The 26134-nt window shown below is 35.4% G+C and overlaps 1 protein-coding gene across 5 annotated transcripts in view; it reads left to right on the forward strand.

Moving 5' to 3' along the window:
• Positions 1-26134, forward strand: part of ABI1 (abl interactor 1) — a 117132-nt gene that overhangs the window by 82882 nt on the left and 8116 nt on the right. The window contains exons 3-8 of one of the 5 annotated variants that reach the window (XM_004470763.4): positions 7043-7219; positions 12285-12385; positions 13464-13604; positions 16458-16558; positions 20598-20774; positions 23766-23852. In XM_004470763.4, the coding sequence (XP_004470820.1) occupies positions 7043-7219; positions 12285-12385; positions 13464-13604; positions 16458-16558; positions 20598-20774; positions 23766-23852 (784 nt within the window). The remainder of the gene's footprint in view (positions 1-7042; positions 7220-12284; positions 12386-13463; positions 13605-16457; positions 16559-20597; positions 20775-23765; positions 23853-26134) is intronic. The other 4 variants (XM_004470764.5, XM_004470767.5, XM_004470768.5 and 1 more) reach the window with 4 other exon arrangements.

The following is a 26134-nucleotide window of genomic DNA, read 5'->3' on the forward strand; positions in this document are numbered from 1 at the left end:
TCACCGGCATAAAAAAAAGTTATATCACGTATCTGTATTCCTAAGCAATTATTATTTAATTTTGCTTGTGTTTGAGTAGCATAAAAATTGGATTCATGATGCAGTTTGTGACTTGCTTTTAAATTTAGCATTATATTCCTAAGATTTATCTATATTGCAGAGTTCATAGAATGCTATAGTTCATTCATTCTCATTAATGTATAATATTTCAAGTATAAATATGCCACATTTTGCGTTTACATTTAATGATCTGGAATTGATTTTTTTTTCCTATGGTGTGAAGTAGGGTTCCAGTTTCATTGTTTCTCTATATGTGGCAAACCAGTTGCGTTGTTTGAATAATGTATCCTTTTCCACTGTGCCATCACTGTTAGATACCAAGTTTCCTTCTAAGCATGGGTTTTTTTCTGAGTTCTTTCTTTTGTTGAATTAATCCATTTATTTATCTCTGTGCAAGAACCTTGTGTAAGAATCCTACTGTGTTATGTACTGGTTTTATAATAAATCTTGATAGGCAAGTTCCTTCCCTCCCCTTCAAATTTTTTTTTACCATGCCTTGGCCATTTTTTCTCCCCTCCATATATATTTTGAAACCACAATAAACCATGCTGAGATATTTATTGGGGTTCATTGACACTGTAGATCAATTTGAGAATACTTGACATCAATACTATATTGATGGGAAGTGACTGTGGCTCAAGCAGTTGAGCTCCCATTTACCATATGGAGGACCCAGTGTGATCTCCAGGACCTCCTGGTAAAAGAAGAAAAAAGGCCTGCACAACACAGAGAGGCTCAGGCCCTGGCGCAGCAAAGTGACGCACCACAGCGACTCACCAAAAAGATGATGATGCAACCAGATAGGAAAAAAAAGTACTACATTGACTGGGAATGAGGAATATTGATGTGAGTTGGTAGGGGTGTGTTATATCTGGCTTTGAAGGCCATATCATTTTACTTTTTTTACATTAATCTGCTGAAATCCTATTTCACTGTGTACTCCCCCCCCCCCCATTCATAACTGTAAGTAAAATATAGAGTTAGAGGAGAAAATTTCTTAGGATTTGAAAAAATGTTCAGGGTGTTCTGATCATTTTTTTGTGTATGAAATTGTTGATTATCTTATGCTCCCTATTGCCATTTTTGTCTCTCACAACTTTTGATAGTATTTTCACTTGTCGTTATTGAGTCTGTCAGAAGAGTTTTCTAGTTTTTTATGTTAGCTATCGATTATTGTATCTTGCATTACCCAAATTCAAAGGCCTTGTTTGCTTTGTATTAGACTATTGCAGCTGTCTTTGTTACCAGCCTATTGCAGTCTAGTTTTGTTTTATGTGCTGAAAGTACAATATAACATATTAATAAAATTCAGAAAATTATTTTTAAAGCGTGAAGATGTCCTCCAAATTAAAAGATTTTGTGAACCATTACATAATTTCAGAACTGGATAAGGGAGTTGTTACACTGTGTTTATTTTATTGTTACTTGATGATTAGCTAGTAAACAGAAGCACTATCCTTTGCTAAACATAGTTCTTGGATTTTGTGAGCTTTGAATTATATAAGATTTTCAGGGGTGTACTCTGGCTTAAAAGGTGACACAGTCCTGTATACAGTCATACTATCACTTCCAAATTTATCTCCTATATATTCTATTTTGATTTTACCATTTCTTGTTCAGGTACAAAATAATTAAGCATGGTCTTCATTTATTAAAACTTGTCTTTGGGTTTCTATTTTTTTCTCTAGTTTGTTTTACTGAAATCCATACATTTGAGGCACTGCTTTCCTTTTTCAAATGCGTTTTAGCCTTTAGTACTTGTTTATCTTGGAATCAGAATTTTCAAAAAGCAGTGACCTTAATGGTTATTAGCCCAGCTCTGAGAACTCCTCCAAAATCCTGTTGCTAGGGGCAAAACTGGAGATTTGAATTTTAATTCACTTTCATTGTATTTCTAACACATAGTGTGATATGTTCATGGTTATATATTAATGTTTTGTCTTCATTGCAGAGTTATAGGTTGGGTAGTTTAGTAAATAAAATTCAGCTTTAGTTGACTTTTTTTTTAGTATTTTTTTGTGTGTCAAGCAATGTTCAATGTTCTAATGTTATCCCAACCCCATTTTATGTAAGCAGATGGAATCTTAGTGAGTTAAAGCTTCTATAAGATTTCACAACTAGTAAATGAAAGAGCCAGTATTAAAACCTGGCTTTCTGGTTTCATGTGTGTGTGTGTGCATGTGCCCATGTGTGTTTTAAAAGTTGTGGTTTTCAGCCGTGCTCCACGGATCTAGGCATCACTGCAGAGTGGCCCCTGAGCCTTCTACTCCCTCTCAACTGGAGTAACTCTGAGTGTGTCTGCAGTATATTAAAATTGAAAACGAATTTTCTTTTACCAAATTGCTTCTTTGCTATCTAAAAACAAAGAAAACCGTGTGAAAGGAAATTGAAGCATGGCACAGAATTAGTCTCACTGAAAAAGCTAACTTTGGCTTGGTGAACATATGCAGGTTGTTGTACAAATGTTCCAAGCTGGTTCCCCTACCTCCTACCCGTTTATTTGCTCACCCTGCCATATGGAGGGTTCTGCATTGTCGGACGGGTTGTGATTTGGTCCTTCATGATTCAGAAGTGGAAGAACAGAGAGGGGTAAACCTGGAGAAGAAATTTTCCAGGAATTTAAAATAGTGTCCTTTATCAGTGCTTTAGTGTCCATCAAATACCTTGATCATCAACCCATTTTTGAGTGACTTTTTTAACAAAATGCACATCATTGTGAGACTGCAGAGGGTCTGAAAAACCAAAACATGACACAGATTAGTGTCAAGTGCTAGAGTTAGCTGATTGAACTGGAACAGCTGTAGGTACCCTGACGATGTCATCAGTGGTGAGGCAATGCTAATCACATGAAGGGGACAGAGGTCTGTGTTGTCACTCTGCCAGTAGCAGGTGGGGTCTTTCTCACCGTGAGACCAACGGGTCCTTTTCCAGGAGTCACAGCATGAGGAAGCAGTGGTAGCTGCTGCATCAGGAACGTCGAGCATTTTACTGTGTATCTAGTTTCTGATGGAAGGAGGATACCATGGCTTGTGTGATGATGGATCCAGGCAGCAGTGGTGGCAGCCTAGGCAGCCCAGGCTTGACCAGCAGCTTGGTTCCAGTTGGTCTTGTTAGGTAATGGACCTTGACCATGGGAAAACCCAGGGGGTTTCATCAACAGCTACATTTTGTTTCCACAGGTCATGACCAGTCTTTAATATGCCAGTTTGTAGTTTCCAAGTGGCAGACCACACAGTTTAGCAATTGTAATAGCCCAAGAGTCAGTAAGAATATGACAGGGTTTATGGGTTTATCAAGGAGAATATTGGCCATATTATGAGGAAAAAGGTGTTGAATTCTGCCCAGAGAACAAAGCATCCCCACCCACTTTCAGTTCTGCTCAGCTGGCACTGAGACGAGCAGCCACAGCAGCCCACCACAGGACACCATCGGGTTTAGCTTAGTTGGACCATCAGTGAACCAGGTCCAGGTATTTAGGGGAACTTTTGTGAATCAAGGACCCATTGAGCTAGCAACTTTGCTTCACGTGGCAGAATGGAGCATAACTTTTTCTGCAAAGGGGTTGCTGCTACTTTTTCATGTAAAGCTGAGACACCAGAGGGGCCAGGTTGGCTGCATTCTTAAATATAACACTTTTGTGTGGCCCCGTCTTGCCTTAGAAATCGTTGTGTTCAAGTTGAGCTACCCCCAAATGGGAATCTTTTCAAAAGGGGTACCTGATAGCTATCTCAGGGAGGCGTTGAGTCCAAAACCCAAACAGGCATGTTCAGCGGAAGCTATCTTCTCTTGCCAGAGGTTCTAGTCAATAAAATCATCCTTCACAGAAACGTATATTCAAAGGGTTCAGAAGAATTGTGGGGCTCGAAAGATTTTCTACATGAGGCTCTTTTATAGGTAATCCCCTCTGGCACTTATGAGCAGTCACAGTACAGGACATGTTAAATATAATGTATTCATCAGTGGGAAGCCACAACAGAACTCTGACTCCATCCAAAAAGCCCCACCCAGGGCACATTAGCTTCTCTTCCTCATTGTGAACCCTATCCAAAGCTCAGGAGCTGAATCCAGATACACTCTCCCTCCATAGGACCTGTATGAAGCTGGCTTGTGCTCCTGTATCCTATAAACCCCTAACAGTTTGAGTCCCTTCCCTCCCCAGAGTTACCTAGCATACCCAGGTATGTTTGGTCTTTGGTTCCCTGTGGGAACTTGGACACATCTGCCCCACCTCTAATGATCTTTCTCTGAGGCGTCTGAGGTTGGGGTATAGGAGAAGGTTGGGAGAGAGTGCGGGTCCGTGCGGTTTTGTGTCCATTTATATTTGGGGATGTCTTGATTCCATAGCTACAGCTACTTTGCTTTCTGGCCATAGCCATGAGTTTGCCCTTCTGGGCGGCCTTGGACTTAATCTGCAAATGGCAACTTCTATTTCAGGAGTACACCTTAAGATGGGACATTTGCCACTCCATCCTAAGGATAACATCTCTTAATTTTAGCATAAGAACGTAAACCATGCAAACCACAGCTGCAGGACTGACAGCAAGAATTTATCTAGATTTCTTTGAGTCAGTTTCTCACTCTCCACTGAATCACTTTCATCAGCATTTGAAATCCAATCCGTTACTGTAAGAGCTGAAGACTAGTCAGTGCCCCCAGGAGTTTGTCTTAGGGATTTCCCTGGGAATTTCCCCGACAGGGCCAAAGCTCCCTTAGCAGCAGACAGGACTTGATAGAAATGACTCTAATGCAGGGGTTCTTAACCAGGGGTCCACGGAAAGATTTCAGGAGGTCTGTGAGCTTGAATTGAAAATTCATAAAAACATTATTCTTGTGGGGACGTGTTGGTGCGGGTATGATATATTTATTAAATACTACACAGTATAGTGCGGACTTAGTAAGGGGTCTGTGGTTTTCACCTGACTGGCCAAGGGGTCTGTGGAACAAAAAAGGTTAAGTACCTCTGTTCTCATGTTAGCCTGATAGACAGCAGGTGGGACTGAACCTTAAGACTGCCAGCTGTTGCCCGTCTTCCTTAATAATCATGGATGTCCAACCCCCTCATCTGCCGAGCCATCCAGCCAGAGTTCTGTCTATAGTGGTTTTGAACTTGGGACCAGAACCTTCTGTGCCCCACCCCGCTCCCTGCCAGACAGATCTCAGTGCTAGTTGTTCACTGGGGCAGATCTGCTGGGGCTGGCTGGCAGCTTGAGGAGGAGGTCCCTCCATGTGGAGGAGAGTTGACAGTACCCAGGGGAGCGTTCGGGCAGCTGGCTTTGAACCTGTTTCCTGGTACTCAGCCTGAAACCATCTCCTTAATTCATTCTCTTTAACAGGCAGTCAAGTGAGGAGCATTTATTTAAATAAACGCTGTTTGTGCATATAGTTTGCTCAAATGTTTGCTAACCATTCCTTGTTAACTGGCCTTTCCCTCCTTGTCTAGAAAGCCTAGTCTCTGTCAGCATTCCATAATCTCTGGCAGAACTGTCAAAATTGTGAAGAGTCTGAAATTTTACCTCCTTGTAGAGTAACAAATTAGTCTGCCACAATTTCATGGATGCTGTCTGAAAACAGGAGACTCCTGAGTCAGAGACAAAGGACTTTGTTACTCACAAAATAGTAGTAGCCAGTGTCAGCATTGTGCCTGTAACTGAGGCTCAGTTTCCACAGGGTGCTGTAAAGAGCCAGGTTATGCCTGCACATATAATGGGGTACATTTCAGAAGCGGCACTCAGAAATCACAAGGCCAGAATCTTTTATGATGGACAGTAAGCCTTCCTGACCTTTGCCCTGGAGGGAGACAGTATCCTTATTTTCCTGGACAGTAAACAGACCTGCTTTTTGCTCTTGAGAGACTAGCACTCTCTCTTTTAAAGCTGTTTACTATATAAACATTCAAAACAAAGGGAGCTAGTGCCTATTCTCCCAAGATGTATAGAAATGCTACTCTCATAGAGAATTGTCTCCATATGCCTAGGTTTGGAGCTGGGAGAATGTTTTTGATTATAAGTTCTTTTCCCTGTTAATTGTTAAAGTTCTGGTGAAATAGCACATTAAGCTAATTTTTTTCCGAACAGTATCTTTTATTTTTCCAGCTTTAGTTCAGACCCTGGCTTTTGCTTACCTGGGCTACCTTAATTGTCTCGTAACTAGTCTCACTGCCTGTGGTCTTATTCTTTCTATTCTCAACACCTCTGCCAAAGGGATCTTCTTAAAATGCTGATCTGATTTTGCCACTCAACTTAAATTTGTTATTGGCTCACCATCACAATTAGGAAAAAGTTTAAAATGTTGAGCAGTTGTGTACTTAAGTCTCATGTGCTGACTACTATCCAAGTTTTAAATGTTGGCAACTAAATACAATTTTTCTTTTTTAAAGCCACACAGGCCAGTACTAGGTATGCGGCATGTTCAATTTCTCTCTTGTTCCTTTGCCACATGCAGTTCTTTCTGCCTTGAATAATTTCCTTATCTGCCTCATATACTCCTACTCATCCTTTAAAACTCACCTATTCTGTAAAGCCTTTAAGTGAACGCTTAACTGTAGTTAGGTGTCTTGCTCTGAATCCCTTTATAGTACTTTCAAATAAACCGTGCATGTGTCACTTACCTCATTGTGTTGTAATTACTAATTATTTTCTGGTCTGCATCCCCACTAAATAAAGTGGAAGCTACTCAGAGCAGGACTATCTTGTTTAAAACTCCCCCGTTTCCCCCATACACCAGGTCTTTAGGAAAGAAAATTGCTTTCCTGAGAATTGTTTTAGGATCAAATCCATTAATTGATTGGCACTTTTAATCATGTTTAGATATTCTCTGCTTTGAGCCTAGAGGGTATTAATTTGCTTAATTTTGAAGAGATAAAATGTATTCCCTGGAAAATAGCCTGGTGGTACTGTCCTATGTTCCAACCTGCTTGGGTCATCATACATATTATTTACTTTGCCAAATAATATTTTCTTGCTTTGTTCAATTTAAAATACAGACTGTGGACATTCATAAAGAGAAAGTGGCTCGAAGAGAGATTGGTATTTTGACAACAAATAAAAATACATCAAGAACTCACAAAATAATAGCACCTGCAAATATGGAGCGCCCTGTGAGGTACATTCGGAAACCTATTGACTATACAGTTCTGGATGATGTGGGCCATGGTGTCAAGGTAAGCGTTTCTATATCACAGTAATGAACTAATTTGCATATCCAGTATATGTTTTGGATAGGAAATAATGGTAATGGAGACAGTTTTCTTAAAGATTAAAAGAGTCTTCTGCTAGCAATTTAACATTGCAATTTTTATAGATTATTTAATGTTGTGTATTATATTAAGCTTGGGGCAGAATTTTACTTGTGGATTAGGCTCTAAAAAAGGTATTAAAATTTAGAATATCTATTGCTTAAACAAACCATTTGAATCCTATACTAGTGTTTGTGTTTTGAATGCTGTATTTGCTCTCACTACTGAACGACTACTTAAAAATAAAACATGCTTTTCAGAAATGTTGATAAATATTTTTATTCTTCTAAATATATGTATATGTGCATGTGTTTCTGTATGTATATAATTCCAGTGATTTATAAAAAATGAAAATTGTATGTAACTTTGTTCTGTGCTGTCTGGCTCCCCTGTCTCCAACAGGCTTTTAGGGAGAGAGATTATTTGTTGTATATGCCTGTACCTTAAAATGGCAGAATTAGGTGCCCTTGCAGGAGTCCTATAGTCTTTCAACTTTCAGGTATTCATGGGTCATTTTGCAAGCATCTGGAATGGCCTGAATTCTGTAGCCATCTCTGCTCAGGAAAATATATTTCTCTGAAATTCTGCTGTCTCTTTCCTAAAGGAAATTATTTGATTTTCCTTTCAGAGTATTTTATAATAACTTTAAAGGGGTCAGCTAGAATCTTGAAGCTTTTCCTAGCTGGTTGATCTAACTGGCACTGTTGTTGAATCTTGCTTTCTGAATTTACTGGGGTTCCTGGTTGAGAGGGGCATAGACCTGATAATATTGACCTCTTTGTTCTGCCCTTCTATGAGCCTGTTGGTTTCCTCCCTTCACAATCATGTTGGGAACTTATATGGAAAGTTGAGAACACTTTGCAAATGTAGAGGAGGCTACGTATTTATTGCTTATGTTTTTGCTAAGGGGTGTGGTTAAGGTTATGTAAGAGATTAAACTCAATTTTAATTTAAAGTGTTTTAGACCAAATTCATTCACAGGGCTTGAATTTTGGGAGGTTGAAAATAATTTCTTTTGTGTTATTGCCTGCTTTAAGATTAAAATGGCAACAATAATGATGACAGGTCTGTTTAGCTAAATCTTGATTTTTCTTCCTACCTAAACAATACACACTCATAAAAAAAACTATCTCACCTTCTTAGAAGTGATTATCTTCCATTATCTCATCCCTCCACTAAACTGTGAAGTTTAATACATAGTACTTATCAGAGTACAAGATGAATCCAAATTTTATAAGGAAATTTTGAGTGAGAAAATTTAACTGTTACTTCCCATATGTATAAGTGGGAAACGTAAACACAGCATAATATGTGCTGAAAGCATATTGGTGTAAAATTGACAGTCTACTTTCTAGCCATAATATGGGTGCGTTAAACACAAGGTTATTTTTAAATATATTTTTGGCTGGGGGTAGGCGGGTGAGTGATCTGTGAGAAGAATATATCTTAGAAATTTGGGTATAGTTAATGAGCCAGAATTATGAATAAGAAAGTTTTAATTTATTTTAAAATTAGTGTTGTAAGTATAGGAAGATACTGGAATAATTTCTACAGTTCTGAAATTATTTCTTACCCTTTGCCCACTTTTTTGTTTAAGGATTTATTATTGATTTGTAGGAGTCCTTTTTTTCTATTAAGGAAATTAACCCCCTTGCCATAATATATTGGCAAATATTATTTCCTCTTACTGCTGTTTGGCTTTTGACTTTGATTTTTGGTGTTTTAGAATATACACAGAATCTATGAAAACTTGTACCCAAATATATTAGTGTTTCTTCTCGTAGCTACCAGGTTTTATGCTTAAGGTTTCTATACTCCACGGTTAATATTACCTCATTATGAAAGTTTATAAAAATTGTCTCACACGACTGTAGGAATGTGCAAGTCCAAATTCCATAGGGCAGACTGCAAACTGGGAACTCTGGTGAAGATTTTTGATGACTTCCCCAGGAGAAGCTGACTGGCTGAAGCGGAAATGGAAATTCTCTTTTTTTACTGCTGAAGCCATCACATTTCCTTTGAATGAGATGTCTCTAATTATTGAAGGCAATCTCCTTAGTTGATTGTAGATGTAATCACCCATAGATGCAGTCAACTTACTGATGATTTAAGTCCACGGAATGTCCTCACAGTAACAATCAGACCAGTGCTTGCTTGACTGAATAACCTATATCATTACTTGGCCAAGTTGACATATGACCGTAACCATCAAAGAGGTCATAAAGGAGAATGAGAAGATGAACCTTATAGAGAGCACAGAGTTTCAGGTTAGGCTAGAGTAGGAAAGTCTTGAATACCTAGAGAGAAGTTTATTTTTGATAAACAGTAACAATAAATAACAGCCTTATAGCCTTCTTCATAATTCTAAAGATCTTTCCAGATATGTTAGTGTTTGTTTTTTGGTTTTTTTTAGGAGGTACCAGGAATTGAACCTGGGACCTTCTATGTGGGAAAAAGGCACTCAACTTGAGCTACACCTGCTACCAGTATTTGTTTTTTAATCCTCAAAAGGTCATGTGATCTAGGAGTTGTTATATTTAATGGAAACACTAAAGTTTTATGGGAAGAGGAATGATATTTCTAAAATTTTTATTAAGTAGAGGAGTGAAGTCATGAATTATTTCAGACAAGAAATGGCTTTTGAATTATGCAATAAACATTCAGTACCTATGGTATTCAAAGCTTCTGTTCTCCTTGAGGTTAGAAAATAGGGAGAAATCAAAGAGAATTCTGGGGAAGTGGATTTGAATCAACTGATAGAGCATCTGCCTACCATATGGGCCTGACCTGTGTGGTGAGCTGGCCCACGCTCAGTGCTGATGTCCACAAGGAGTACTGTGCCTAGGGGAGCCCCATGTGTAAGGAGTGTGCCCTGCAAGGAGAGCCGCCCTGTGCAAAAACACATCCTGCCTAGGAGTGGCGCCCCACACATGGAGAGCTGATGCAGCAAGATGACGCAACAAAAAGAGACACAGATTCCCAGTGCTGCTGACAAGAATACAAGCAGACACAGAAGAACACACAGCGAATGGACACAGAGAGCAGACAATGGGGGAAGAGGAAGGGAGAGAAATAAATTAAAATTTTAAAAAAAGAGAATTCTGTTGCTTTCAATCTAAGATTCCAGGGGAATGGTAAAGTCACTCAACCGTAAATGTGTAAAGGTTAAGGAAATGAAGTGAGATCTTAAGGAATAAGAAACCATCTAGTTTTGGATGTATTTTATAGACATTTAAATGCAAAATCTTGTAGGTTGCTAAAAATGATAATATTTTGAGATGTAAAATGTAGTTTATTTTCTGCCCACTCTTTCCCACCCCAACACACGTGTCCAGTCATACACTTAATGGAGGAGGAAGCTGAACTCTGCTAGAGGTTCAGAGTTTCACTACTGCATGGTGGCAGAGTTAATTAGAATTTTTGCTCCCTGTCTAACCCTCCTTTCGTTATTTTACTTTGGACCAGCTTATATTTGCATACTAGTTTTTTTTTTTTTTGCTTCTTGTTCAGTTGAAACAACAAATGAGGGAAGATGTATAGTTATGTTTTGAATATATTTCTAGGTTCCTTTAGAATAGTATTTAGTGTATTGTAATACTCTTACATTGGAATATCCTATCTTCAAGGATCCTAATAATTGTTATTCACATTTAGTTTTCTAAATCCAGTCATGAAATGTAGCAGCTAGGTAGGACTCCAGAGATTCTTTCCAGATAAAAATAAGCAATATTCTAAACAAAAATAAGAATACCAAAATTCTGGTATAGTTTCTAGAAATGTGCAGTTTATCACTATTTAAAAAGTATACTACCATTCAAGTAATGAGTACTCATTCTTGGACATTCGTTATCCAGAAAAGTGTTCGGTCTTGTACACTGTTATATTAAAAGAGCCTTCTTCTGAAGTTTTATGGTGTTTGTCTTAATCACAGCGTATATATTTTTTATTGTCTATGATTCATTAGAATTAGTTCCATAGGATAGACTACAGTACTAAGAAATTATTGGGCCTGCATGAAATTGGCATAATCAACTGGTGGTTTTTAAAAATGAATATATTATTTTGAAAATTGTGGGAAACACATGAATACGTCTCCACTGCTTATGGATATCTTTTTCTTTACAAAGTATTTGAAAATATGGCTGGGTAAAAACTTAATAACATAATGAATCACTGTAAATGTAAACCTGTCCTATCAGATCTATTAATCTAGAATTAATTTCTACTTTTTCCCCCCTTTTTTTGCCAACATAAAGTGGCTAAAAGCCAAGGTAAGAGATATCACTTATCATTTGATCCACAGTATTCCCTTTATATTGATAGAGGCTGCAGAGCCACTAAAACTGAAAAATCTTCGTATGTCTGTCTGCTTTTTCCCCATAGGATTTATGTAGATTAAATATACTCAAACTCAGTTCAAACCAGCAACATTTAGCCTGGATGTGTTAATATATCAAAGATATATTGACACCTGCATTTACATAGGAACATTAATTTTGCTAACATTTATTGCTTTGCTCATTTTTTGATAGTTGCCTTGCTTTTATTGACTTAAAATTTAGAAGGTTTCCCAGACATTGTATTTGACTTTGTTACTCAATTGTTAGAATAAAGATGATTTTTCAGATAGACATTTAAGCAAATTGACAGTGAGAACTATAGTTTATATTTAAACACACATTTCAAAAATTTAGACCCAGCATTTAAATGCAGATAAGTTTGTTCTCAGTGAACATGTTTAACAATAAAACAATATATAAAACACCGTAATCTCACCTGTATTTTGCCATAAATTGATATGAATGGCACAAGAATAATAGGAAAATCCAAATACAAATCGTTTCTTGACTTTTTAAAATGTGTATTAAAGTCTGTTTTAAGTCTGGGAATCCTCTCTTCACACTATGATATTAAAAAAATAATACATGGTGTCAAAACACCAAGAGAACAATTTGATATAAAAATAAAAGCTTCTCTTTCCACATTTTAGCATGGAAATAACCAGCCTGCAAGAACTGGCACACTGTCGAGAACAAATCCTCCTACTCAGAAACCACCAAGCCCTCCCATGTCAGGCCGGGGAACGCTGGGGTAAGAATTCAACTTCATTTTACTAGAGAATTTGTATGTTAAAGGAAGAGGTATTTTTGTGGCTTAAGTAAATGCATGGATCCCTACCACGGAACCCTTTGTATGTGACATGACCTTTTACAAATTGATTTTGGCTCTTCTTTTCCTGAACAGAATCCAAAGTGAATCTGTCTCTTTTGTAATGTTCTCTATTGAAGTCTGTGCTGGGAAAGATCTTTTAAGTGGCCTGCTTTATGTAGTTTGCTGTAGTATCCTGCAGCTCTTCTGTTTCCCTATTGCTTTATACCTCAGGCTTAGAGACTGTTGACCTGAAGCCCTTCTAAGGATGCTTCTGCTGGTAGGCTTAGGCCTCTTCCTGGTAGCCTAACTCTGTGGGAAGGCCAATTGGAGAAATAGAGAAGGTAATAATTGGTGGCTGCTTCCTCCCAATTCCAAGGTACTAAAAATATTGAGTACTTGGCAAGTCATTTCTGGAAGGATTCTGCACTTTAATCTAGGAAATACTAGATTAGGTTCCTTGTTTTGGTGGTGGGGTGGCTAATGATTGTCTTATAGTGACAGGGATCAGCAGTCTGCTTCTTTGGAGGATCATAATTGTCATTTTCATTCTGTAAGCCCTTGTCCCCACCAAAAGCATTTCAAATGATAAATAGAAAAGTAAAAATCAGTTATTGAGAAAGTAATGGCATTGCAGCTAGGATTAAAATGTACTTCTCCATGTATTTCCACACTAAGGTAGGAATAAATTGTGGAGGAGATATTTAGCTTCCATATTATAAAGGACAATAGTTTATGGGTAGTGTTTGGGTTAAGCTGGGAACAATGTATATTTCAAGGTGATATCATTGAGAAATTAAAAAAAAACCATTGTTTTTGTGAATAAGTTTGGAACTTTAAATTACCCTTTCCTGTGGTTTACTTAAGAAAAGGTAACAAATGTTAGTTTTGTGTTAAAATAGCAAATTCATATACTTTAATTAAGAATTGTTTTTTATTACCATGATTTTTCTAATTTTGGAAAGAAAGTGTCATTTTATCTTTCTTTATCTGTTATTCTTTCTCTGTTGTGTTTCTTTAGACGGAATACTCCTTACAAAACCCTGGAACCTGTTAAACCCCCAACAGTTCCTAATGACTACATGACGAGTCCTGCTAGACTTGGAAGTCAGCACAGTCCAGGCAGGACAGCTTCCTTAAATCAGAGACCAAGGACGCACAGGTAATTAGGGTCGAGTGTTTGAAAATCTGAGAGTGGGGTGCTGAGGAACTTCCTGTAAAGTTATACTCTAAAGTTAATATAGAATGTCAAAGGGCAAGGCAGTAATAGTGTCCATGTTCCTGTAAATTTTTGCTTAACTTCTGCCTTTTAGATTTTTTTAACATCAGTTTATGCTATTAGCAGATTATGAGTATTTCTTCCTTTTGACAGAGGTACAGAAGTATATCTGGATCAAGCCTTAACAGTCTTTAAATGTTTTTTTTTTTAAAGAGCAAGGCCACCACTCTTAAGTGTTTTTTGGATAAATGCCATAGAAACTTTGTAACATGATTTATACTTTGAGATGTTGGAGGAAGGTAGGTTTAGCTTGAATTTGAGGAAGAATTTCATAAGTGAGTTGTTAGCTAGAATGTTATTGTGCAAATTGTTTAAAAAATTTCTAGAAATCAACTACCCAGTAGGTTTTTTCAAAACTTGGTTATGGAGCACAACATATGTTCAGAAAAGTAAAACATTAAAATTAAAGTGGATTAATACAAATTGAACACATCAGAAAATGGAACATTGCCAACAATTCAGAAGCCCCCTTCATGCCCTTTCCTAATTATTACCTCTACCCTCTTACCCCCATAAAGTAGCCATTTCAATTTTTGAGCACTTCTATAAAGCCAGATGAGTTTATTGTACAACTTAATTTGTTTTATTCTTCAATTTTACCCTCAGTTAATAGCATCGGTAAGTAACCTCTTTTGCCTTGATTTTTAAGTCGGTAAATTGGAGATAAAAACTTAGCAAAATTATTTTGGGAGATTCAGTTAAGTATGTCAAGCCCTTACATATACTTTCCTATTGTTACCATTAGTAAGTAAATTGTTATATTGGTATCTGTGGATAATATATCAGGTCAAGTTCAATGAGAATCAAAACTATTTTCTTTATATTTTTATTGCTGTTGAATTTATTGGATCAAAAAGACGATTTTTCTCTATAATAGAAGCATTTAACAGTTTAATTATGTTCAATAGGCAGGTATTAAGAATTACTTCATTAGATGTTTGGGATATACCAGTAAGAAAGATAGTTATTTTTTTCAGGAGCTCAATCTTTTAGAACAGAGATCAACAAACTCTTTCTGTAAAGGGCCAGATTGTAAATATTTTAAGATTTGTGGACCACATGATCTCTGTTGTAATTACTCAGTTCTGTCATTGCATCATGAAAGCATCCATATACAGTAGGAAAATGAGCAAGTGTGATTTATGGACACTGAAATTTGAATTTCATATAATTTTAATGTGTCAGAAAACATTCTTTTGATTTTTTTCCTTATTATTAAAAAGTATAAAAAAATGTTCCTAACTCATAGGCCATACAAATCAGGCAATAGGCCATAGTTAGCTAACCTCTGATAGAAAAAAGTAATATAAACCAATAATTGGAGTAGCGCGTAATAAGTGTGAAAATATTCATATATCTATAATGCTGTGGTGGCACAAAGCAGAGTATTGGTCACCTGGTTTGAGGGAGTTAGGGAGGCCTTCATATTTTAGCTATTTTGCCATATAAACAACTTTTTTCTTTTTCTCCATTAACATATGATAATCTAATTGATAGAATGTGATCATACTGGAGAAGAAAATAAAAATTTTATCCAGGCAGTACAAATCTTTGCGTTTTGTATTGAGTTTCTGGGCTTATTGAGCATGTGATGTTGATCGTAACACATAATTTTGAGTGTAAGGCTATACATGTACATATGTGTGTTTGTATGTACATGTATGTGCCCACATATTTCTTAAAACCATGGGAGATGGAGAGATATTCTACCTAAAGGGCCAGTAGATCCACAGGCAGTAGAATTGAAGGGAGTTGGTTAGAGTTTAGCAGTAGTGACTATTCCAATATGCCCACAACCCGGAAACTTGATTATTATAATGTTATTATGCTCATTTTCCAGAAAATTTCCCTGTTCAATCACCTTTCTTTGAAGTGAGTGAAAGTTTTCATGTTAATTGCAGACTAAGATTGGTCACCCTGTTTGTTTGCTTCCATAACATCTTGTACATTCTCTTTTGTAGCATTCGTTGCACTTTTTTTTAGTTTATATATATATACTAGAGATGTTGTGAGCTTACAAAGCAATCATGTATAATGTGCAAAATTCCTATTCATCACCCCTCCACCAACACCTTACATTGTTGTAGAACATTTGTTAACATTATGAAAGAACATGATCAGACTATTACCACAAACTGGTCCCATAGTATACATTTAGTATATTTTCTCCATACCCCCTATTATTAACACCATGTAGTATTGTACATTTGTTATAGTTCAGGATAGAACACTCTCATATTTGTACTGTTAACCACAGTCCATGGTTCACTGTGTTATATAGTTCCATGTTTTATACAGTCTATCCAAAGTGTATACTCAGTGTCTCTCACTTTCATGATAGAGTTCAGCAGTCATTACCCCAGTAAAACTTTGAACATTTTCCTTACTCCAAAAGAAAAAAATCATACCCTCCTGTTACTGACCCTTAGCATTGATACAGTACTTCTTTTGACATTGATGCAAGAATATTATAATATTGCTATTAACTGTAGTCCATAAATTACATTAATTGTATTTTCCCCATGCATCACCATATTCTTACCACCTTGTAATAGTGAGTAAATTTGTTCTAGTTCATAGAAGAACATTCTTATATTTGTACTCTTAACCACAATCCTCATCCACCTCTGGGTTCACTATGTTATTCAGTTTCTAGATTATTCTCTAGTTTTCTTTGACTATCTAGTTTTTTGATAAATTTCTAAAATTGTTTTTTCTACACTGTTTTCTCTGCAGTGGAAGTAGTGGAGGAAGTGGGAGTCGAGAGAACAGTGGAAGCAGCAGTATTGGCATTCCCATTGCCGTGCCTACACCTTCACCACCCACTATTGGGCCAGGTATGTCATCTCTTAATCTATTCTTCATATGTAGCAATATTTATGAACTTTATTAAGGAAGGTTGAAGTAATTTAAAGTTAATTGGGTAAAATTACTCAATTTATGAGATTGTTGCCTAGAGTAAAAGCTAATAAATTTCAAAATATTTTTAGATTTTTTACAGTCGGTAGGACCTTACCAATTGTTTTTCCTTATATATAAAGCATGTTAAATAACTTCTAAAATAACTTATTGACTGTTTTGCTTTAGAAATATTTACCTTGGGTGTAGTAGCCATGAATGACTTTTATTATGTAAACCAATATTTTATGATACTTCAACCAAAGGATGAATGTTTATAAATGTGAATTATGTTTCAAAGAGTTTTAATGTTGTCGTGTAAGCTAGGATCTCAACTCTGCTATTAGGTTGTTCTGGGATTTTACTATTTTCTATGTGTGATATGATGTTCAATACATATTTCAGCAGAATGCCATAAATATAAAATAGGAAGAGTTCTTTGACTTTTAGAAAGTATAAAAACTTAAGAAATCATTACAATACTTTAAGCTGGCCCCTTAATTTTCAATGAAGTGGAGACTTCTTTAGTGTTAAAAAATATTAATTTTAAAAAGTGAGTATGGTTATCAAAACTGTAAGGAAGAGTTCTAAGCTTCTCAAGGATATTCTTGAAAAAGAAGAAAAAGCTATTTATAAATATAGCGTATTTCATAGTTAACGTAGGTATAAATTCATTAGTGTTTTTACCTAGTCAAATCCTTATTTGAACATGCTTTACATTGGGTGTTTCTTTTTCTTTTCTTGCACATACATTGTACTTTCTTACTGTTTCAGAATGTCTAGTTCTCTTTCTTGAACTCTGACCTGAATTATAAACTATTTTATTAGAAAACATTTCTGTCCCTCCTCCTTCTGGAGCTCCACCAGCACCACCACTTCTCCCAGTGAACACTGTGATAGGTGAGATTGCATAACCGTTGGAGCAATTTAACTTAATTTGCATAGTTTGTAATAAACTCTGTATCTAATAGGTGTTAGCTTTTATAGTTAGGTTGTAGGTGGTAATACAAAGATTAAAATATTAAGTCTGATCGCTACCAATTTCTTCTAGTGAAAGGCCTCTGAAGTTATACAGAAAACAAATAACTTTCTCTATAATGTGAAATGCTTCCATGCATTTTTTTAAAACCATCTTAATGTGCTTGGTTTTGATTTTTTTCTAGGAAATTTATAGCAGTAATTGTTCAAAAATTTTTTCTTTAAATTAAAAGTATTATTTTATTTTTTTAAGTGCAATTTGATTTGGAACTCCCTGGTATATACAACAGTCAAAGGATTGGGGTATTAAGGTGGTATCAAAGGAAGAAAAATGGAAATGAAAATGATGTGGGGGGGGTGCACTGAGGGTTTTCTGTGATCACAGTTTGAAAAAAATCTGATATAGCCCAATTTTTATGGCACCCAAGGATATCATGAAATAATTTATGATTAAAATGTGTTTAAATTATTCCCAAGTTGGAGATGACTGGATTGAGAGTATAAAGAACTCCAAATATAGAGCCATTATAAAACTCTTTCAGCCTTGAAATACACAGTACACACAGTAATATGGGTAGAAAGAGATAATGAGGTATTTCAAATGGTTTAAAATTAAAAGACCTGCGTTTCATTTTAGGTAAAATAACGCTAACTACATCGTTTTAAAACACATGTACACAAAGGAGAAGAGGGAAAAGAAGAAATCAACAAAGAGCCTAATAATAGAAATGGTTGATGGAAAGTCCATGTAGAAAAAAAAATGCCCTTAACCTAATTAATAGGAAAATGAAAATGAAAACCACAGTGAGGTAACTGCTTTATCCCTCCAGATACATGAAAATGTACAAGTCCTCTAATGTGGAATGTTGTGAGAATGTGTAGTAGCAGGAAGGCACATGCTAGTGGGAGCTTATTAGTTGATAGACTCACTTTGGAGAGTAATTTGACATTACCTCATCAAGGTGAATGTGGACCTACCATAGATTTATCAGTTTTATTTCTATATATTTACCCTAGAGCACTGATTCTCAAAATAAACTTTCGGGTGGCGAGCATCCTTTCATAGAGTCTATGAGGTCAGAACTATATTCATAGTAATGCTGAGGCATTATTTGCCTTTTCCATTCTCATTTTCTTACGAGTGTAAGGGGAAATTTTCCAGAGGCTACCTGGTGTGTAATAAAGTCATTGCCCTGATAGCTAATGGCATGTGTACATGTATTGTATTCATGTGTTCTAAAGATATATCAGTTTTTATTTCTAGTGTGGTAATTATCAACAAACTCATACCAAAAAATGCTCTTTGGGATTCTCTAATTTTTTTATTTCATTTTAAGAAAACAAGTTCCTTTTATTTTCTGATTTTTTAGAGTGTGCTCTAAGATCAATATGTTTGAACACTGCTGCCTTAGAGCAGTGGCTTTCAGAGGGTGGTCCCTAGACCAATAGCATCAGCAACTTGAGAAATGTAAATTCTCAGGTCCCATTCTAGACCTATTGAATCTGAAATCTTGGGGGTGGGGACCAGCACTTTGTATTGTAAGAGTCCAGGAGGTGATTTTCTGATCAAGACCAAAGTTTGGGAACCACTGTTATAGAGAAACAGTTGGTTTTTTATTTTGAATCACTGAGAAAAATACCTTGGATTCTCTATGCTTTTTATACAAGTCAGAGAAATTTAAAAATCACTTTACAGAGAAATCTATTAAATATAGCTAAAGGCTTCTTAGTTCTCTGGAATACCTAGCTGTACAAAATTACTCATTCAAGAAGAGTTTTGAATAGATTATCATATAAAAATATTATTTAGAAAATTGGCACTTGGATGATTCAACAAATTAGTGATTGCCTATGGCTTGGGAGCTCCAAAATGTTAAATATTAGCATTCCTTATTAATGAACAACCTCTGCTGTACAGTTTTATCTAATAATTTTTATGACTTCTAGGAGAGGTAAATGAGACAACTGAATGAAGATAAACTAGGATGCTGTCATTTTCCTTACTATGGCATGAAGATGGTATCTTTGGGTGGAATAAGGAGAATATTAATCTAGAAGTAAACTTTGTAAAGTGTAGTTAACTTCAGAGGCTTTGACCTCTCTTAACCTCTGAAATGTTGGTAAAGACATTGAATAGACTTTTAAGCATTAATACTTGTCAATAGATGTTAAGATGTTAACAGATTGTTTTGTATATAATATGGAAATAAAGCTCTCCAAGTATGGAGAAGGGTAGTAGATTTTTCTAAATCAGGCTGCCTTAAAATGCCCATATTTTACATCTGAAAATCTCCCAGTTTTGTCAGTCACAAAAGAAAACAATGAAGTAATCGAATAATCTTTAAAAATGTGTGAGTATATAATAAATATGATGTTTTAAGTAAGTGCTTTGAAACTAGAAGTTCTACTTCTCTTATAAATGGTTCTACTGTAATATGTAGTGACAATATTAACTGCTAATACAACCAAAATTCAAATCAAATAAAGATAGTAGAAAATACGGGAAATATGCTCAACTATTTAAATTTTATTATTTAAACTGGATTGGGTTAGATACATTCATGCACTATGTTTTTGAAAATTTCATACTTTTAACTTCTTAACATACACATAAATAATATTCTATATTTAACTACATCTGTAAGCATCTGTCAATAAGAAATGTTAATATATCTTTGTCTTCATATGTGGAGACAAATGAGTCTAAAAAAAGTCCAGTATATTAAGTGAGGTTAACTCTAGCTGAAATTACAGATGAATTTTTAATTTTTTAAAACATGTCTTTAGTTTACAATATTTTTAAACATAAATTCATATTATTTTTATGTTCAAAACCAAAGAGCTATTTGATTTTTACGTTTACTTTTCTCTTTATTTTGTGCTACAGGCTGTAAAAAGTCGTATTTCTTACTGAGAGCCCCCTTTCCTTTGTTCTGCCCTCTGAGGTGATGCACAATGCTCAAGTCTCTTTCTTGGTTGCCTTTGACTAATGCTTTTCAGCAGCCCCCGGCTCAGCTCCTGGTTCCCAGTATGGCACAATGACCAGGCAGATTTCCCGACACAACTCTACTACTTCTTCGACATCTTCTGGTGGATACAGACGAACCCCCTCTGTGACTGCTCAGTTTTCTGCTCAGCCTCATGTTAATGGAGGGCCACTTTATTCTCAAAATTCAAGTAAGCTTGTGCTTTGCAGGCATACAGCAACAGTGGAGCTCCTTTTGAAGGAAATGATTTGAAACTGTTATTCTTGCCAGTGATAGACAACAATTGAAACCATGCTATTTCATGTTTGTTTTTGCTTTAGGGAGTTAGTCCTTCAATCATACTATTCTGACTTACTGAGTATACTTAGTACACTAAAATTACCTGATGCTTTACTTCAATTATGTATTTTTATTACTGTACATGGAATTAGAGAACAAAACCATCACTGAAATTAATTAGACTGAATTTATTTTTGTTGATATGTTTGAGATAGTTCAATAATAGTAAAATAAAAGACACAAACATTTTGGAAGTTTTCCTTCAAAATAATGTACCAAAATTGCTGGCTATCACTTTTAAGGTTGTTAACCTATACCGATATGAGTTCAAAACCATTGAAAAAAAATTTGTGTTGCCTGCTTAACCCCGTCTCTGAATAAGTCTAACAGCGGGAAGATTTTCTTATGATTTTTTCTACCTCAAATTGCACATCTTAGCACTAACTGCAATCAAATTTTAACTTTTTTTATTTTAGGAGGTCCTGGAGATTAAACCCAGGACCTCATACATGGGAAGCAGGTGCTCAACCACTTGAGCTATATCCGCTCCCCTAAAATCAATTTTTAAAAACGGATAAGATTAAAAATAGTTTTTGCATGTAATGTTTAAGAAGTTTGAATTGTTTAGAGTAGTCTTTAATTTCATTTTTCTTTTTAAGGTGTTTAATCCAAAAAAGGAAGAAATTTGCGATGAGCCTACTGTCCAGTATTAGTCATTGGCTTGAGACAGTGATCACTGGGCATAGACTGAAACATACTTCCCCATGCAGCTTTTGTAGCTACATTTTAGAGCCGCAGGCATTTTTATGTCTCCTCCATATTCAAATAGGAAGTTGGTTTAAGCTCTATTTATTTGTTTTGCATGTGCTTAACATACATCATATTATAAAGCAGAGGGGGGTAATTTCTATTTTCTTTTTCTGTTTAAATACTGTGTTAGCGTTAAAGACTAAAGATTTTTTTTTGTTATAGCAAAAACTCTTTAAGCATTGAAAACCACTTTAGTAGAAATGTCAAATTCATGGATAATCCCAAAATTTAAACAACTATTTTCCAGACTAAAATTTTCACCCAAGAGACCAAGAAATATTAAACTTTGCCATTTAGAATTTTACCTCACATTTTCCCTGATCTCCTTTTAATGTTAAAAGCTAGCCAGTGTCTGAATACTTCGTAGATTTTCTGTTAACCTCATTGGTTTTATGAACTCTTATTTTTCATACTATGCTGCATTCTTAGATCCCATCTTTATGTTCATTGTTTTTCTTTTCCCCATGAGACATTTAATTTATTCTATAAATAGGGTTGTTAGCGACTCTTCACCTAGTACATGTTTGTGAGGTTTATTTTATTATTATTATTTTTTAGGAGGTACCAGGGATTGAACCCAGGACCTTGTTTATGGGAAGCAGGTACTCAGACCGCTGAGCTATACCTGCTCTCCTGTGTAGTTTTATTTTAAGGCTACTTGATGGGCTGTTTATTCTCAGACAAGACAATATCATTACTGAATGCCTAAATTTTTAGATATTATAAGAAATTCTAAATATTAATATTTAAAAATATTTCCTTCAATCTGAGTTACTATTGGTGTAGTAGTAGTGGAAGTAGTATGTAAACTTTTTAGTGTTTTGATGTGCATATTTTATTTTTCCTTCTGTCTAAATGTTATGGTAATAATTAGTATCCTCACAGCATAGTCCTTATTTTTCTTTATGTACTAACCAGCACAGCTAGTTACTAAGGGTTGTTTCTAAAAATTTCTTTCAGGTTTGTGGGAGTTTTTTTTTTTTTTAAACAAAAACTCTGACCTTTTATTTATTTAAAAGCTTTCTGTCTAGAGTATCAGGATGAATGAAAACAAATTACACAGTGAATTGAATGTCATATTTAGTTATAAAACAAATATTAATGCACATATATTGCTCTCTTACTAAGTTGTTGATTCTCTGAACACTGAACCTCTTTCATACTTTTATGCTGAACAACAAAAGTGCACATTGAATTACTTGCAATATTCTTTTGATTAAATGATCTTAAGAACCAATAAATTGTTTTTTTTCTGTCAATTTAGTGTCACTGTGTGCCACGTACTAATAAACTAAATTTTGCTAGCCCAGTCCATTGACTTTTTCTGAGCAGTCTTTGGGCACTGTCTTGTTAAAAGGAGACAAACTGGTAAACGTATTAATATATCTTCTAGTTTTTATTTCAATTTTTAATGTATTTGCTGCCCACATTGAGCATTTGATGTCAATTTCCTATAACTTAAGTCCTCTACAGGAAGAAGTTAGAATATTCAAGTTACCCAATGATTCCTTAGCAATTACTTTAATGTAAATACTTTCATATTTTAACTATGGAGATCAAGTCTCCTTTTTCTTAACAGAAGCCCGTGGTTAATTTATTTCTATAAACAGCCATGTCATAATATTTTTGTTTTACTTATTTTCATTTATTCACATTTCTTAAAGCTGTACAAATCTGTTAGGCTATAGAGTTGTGGCAAAGATACTACCCTTGAAAATTCTATAGGTATTTCGTTGATACCTAGTTACCTTAGAGTTTGAAAATTTCATTGCAAAATAAAAGTGAATGTGATGGTAAATTTAAATGTCCCCAAACAGTATAACATTAGTACTAAATTAAGTATATCTGTTCTTTTATAAAGTAAATGCTTGGCTGAGAACAACTCGGCCTTAGGTTTGCTCCTGGGAAATAAACTTGAAGAAGGTTCTGCAGGTTTTTGTTTTGTTTTTTGTTTTGTTTTGTTTCATTTGCAAACTGTTCTTTGCATACTTATGTTTGTGGTCCTTGTAACTGACTTTCTGCTTTTTGTTTGTTTCCTTTTCTTTCCTTTATCTGTTTTACTTCCCCCATACCGTGTTGTTGTTGCTACCAGTTTCTATTGCTCCACCCCCTCCCCCTATGCCTCAGTTGACTCCACAGATACCTCTCACAGGCTTCGTGGCCAGGGTGCAGGAAAACAGTAAGTTTGGACAAACTGAGCTATCCGAGAGTAGAGGCTGTCTCCTTATATAGCATGCATGGCTGATGAGTCATCATTTTCCTTACCTTTATTGAGAAGCTAATCTTATCTTGAAAATAGGTTCAGATATGTTATTGAAGCTGAAGAGCACGGTCTTCAGTTTTTTTCTCTTGTGTGCATGATTACTGACCCAGGTAAAGTTCAAATTGCAACTTTCTTATGCATTTAAATGAGATCTTATGTATTTAACATGAGGTCTGTGATCTGTTCCTTATAGTTTTTTTGGGGGGGGAGGTGTTGGGGATTGAACCCAGGACCTCATACATGTGAAGCAAGCGCTCAACCACTGAGCACACCTGCTTCCCTACAGATTCTTGTGGAAATACATAAAATTTGAATTTTTGCATTTTGTTTTATTCCCTTAAGAATCTGCAGGGAAGGTGGTGAATATTTTACATTCTCTTGCCAACAAATTTATCAAGATAGATATACTGTAAGATTAAATTTATTATGCAATTGGAACCTTTAATTTCTTTCCTTTAATACCAGAAAAATATAGAGCACATTTTTAGCCCCAGAATTTTATACATAAATGATTTTGAACCTATATAAGGTTCCTTGTTAGAATAAGAAAGACTCTCCAAGAATAACATAATTACATTCATGTAATCCATTTAAGGGTGAGTGATAATCAATTTAGAGCCCTCTTCCATGTTTTGCTGACAAGCAAACCCCTGAGGATTATTTCTAAATATGCAAACCTGTTGACTTTTTTAGGTCTTTTCTGAATGGTCAGATTTAATGATTTTTGGAAATTTTTGGAATATATGGATTTAATCAGGATAGAGTTTACTGCCCAATTACTTGAAGTTCCAGAAGATATGTAATTGTAACCATGTGACCATAGTGAATGTTTGGAAAAATAAAAAATTACCACTGTCACCAAATTTGAAAACAAAAGAGCTGTTGAGACTAAAATGGTAATATGGTCTAGTTCTTATTTACTTCATTTGAGACCATCACCATGAAAATAAATGCAGAACGGTTTGAACAGTTGTGTAGCCAGCTTGGCCAGCCCATCCTCCAGGAGGATAAATTGTGGAGAATTCCATTCTTTAGGTTTTGTTTACCTTGTTATATTTTCCCCCAGTTGAATATGTGTTTATTCAGTGTTATGTGCTAGGCACTGGGAGGAATACAAATGCTTTAAGACTAAGTTCTACCTTTAAGAAATGTATGATTTAATGGGTTTTTAATAAAACATAGTTTCAAAATGTTGAAATTATTGAGTGTAAACCAACTTTATTTTTAACATCCTGTTTGAAAACACTCATATATTTAAACATTTAAAAATAAGTGTCTTATTTTTAAAAATAAGTGAATAATGGTAAATTGCTGGTCCTTAATCCTGCAAGAGTTTAAAAACCAAGCCTGTGAATTATTTGGAAATATTTAAAAATAGCCATCCTGAAACATCAATTTTGTGGTTCCAAAGCTCATTGACTAGTTTTTTAGTAACTCTTTTTTATAAAAGTACAGTGTTAATGTACATTATTCTAGGCATACTAGACTTTCCTAAAGGGGCCTACCACTACTTTAAAAGTTGTATAAAGTATGAATTTTAGTGTTTCAGTTTGTCATGAGCCTCTAAAAAAAGTGAGTAGTGTTTTTACATGTTTATGACTAACATCAGAAAGCATTTTCCACCTATCTTCAGATGGTGCTAGACAAAGTATTATGTACAGAGAATGAGATGGACCAGACCTCTGCCACTGTGTACATAATTTGAAGATAAGTCAGTGTAGTTTCACAGCAGTTGGACGTACAGACAACTGAATGAAAACAAACTAGAAAAGTTAAGTGTAAATGAAGAATAAATGCAGGTTAGGGAGTTAGGCACACATATATAATTTGCCCATTAAGCCAAATTAAAGATATGAGCATGGCTATTTGGTGTCAGGATAACGTTTGTACTCATTTTTCTCTCCTCTCAATTGTACTGGAAAGCTTCATAGAGGAGGTATAGGTAAAGATAAAATGGATTTGGGCTTTTAGTGGAAAAATACATTGTAGACCTGTTTTACAACTGTTGGAGTGAGCACCAGCACACAAGGTTTGTTTTAATAGCCTTTTCCCTCCCCTTAGAGGATTAAATAGAAATCATGGAATTGAAGTGGTTATGGAAGTAGGGATGTTCTGTGCAGATGTCCCAAAAGTGGATCCCTTGCTTTTATTCTCAGCACATTTTTCCAAGTAGGGTGCAATAAACTTTGGAAACCTGT

This window comes from Dasypus novemcinctus, chromosome 5 (assembly GCF_030445035.2).
Source record: "Dasypus novemcinctus isolate mDasNov1 chromosome 5, mDasNov1.1.hap2, whole genome shotgun sequence".
Taxonomy (NCBI): Eukaryota; Metazoa; Chordata; class Mammalia; order Cingulata; family Dasypodidae; genus Dasypus; species Dasypus novemcinctus.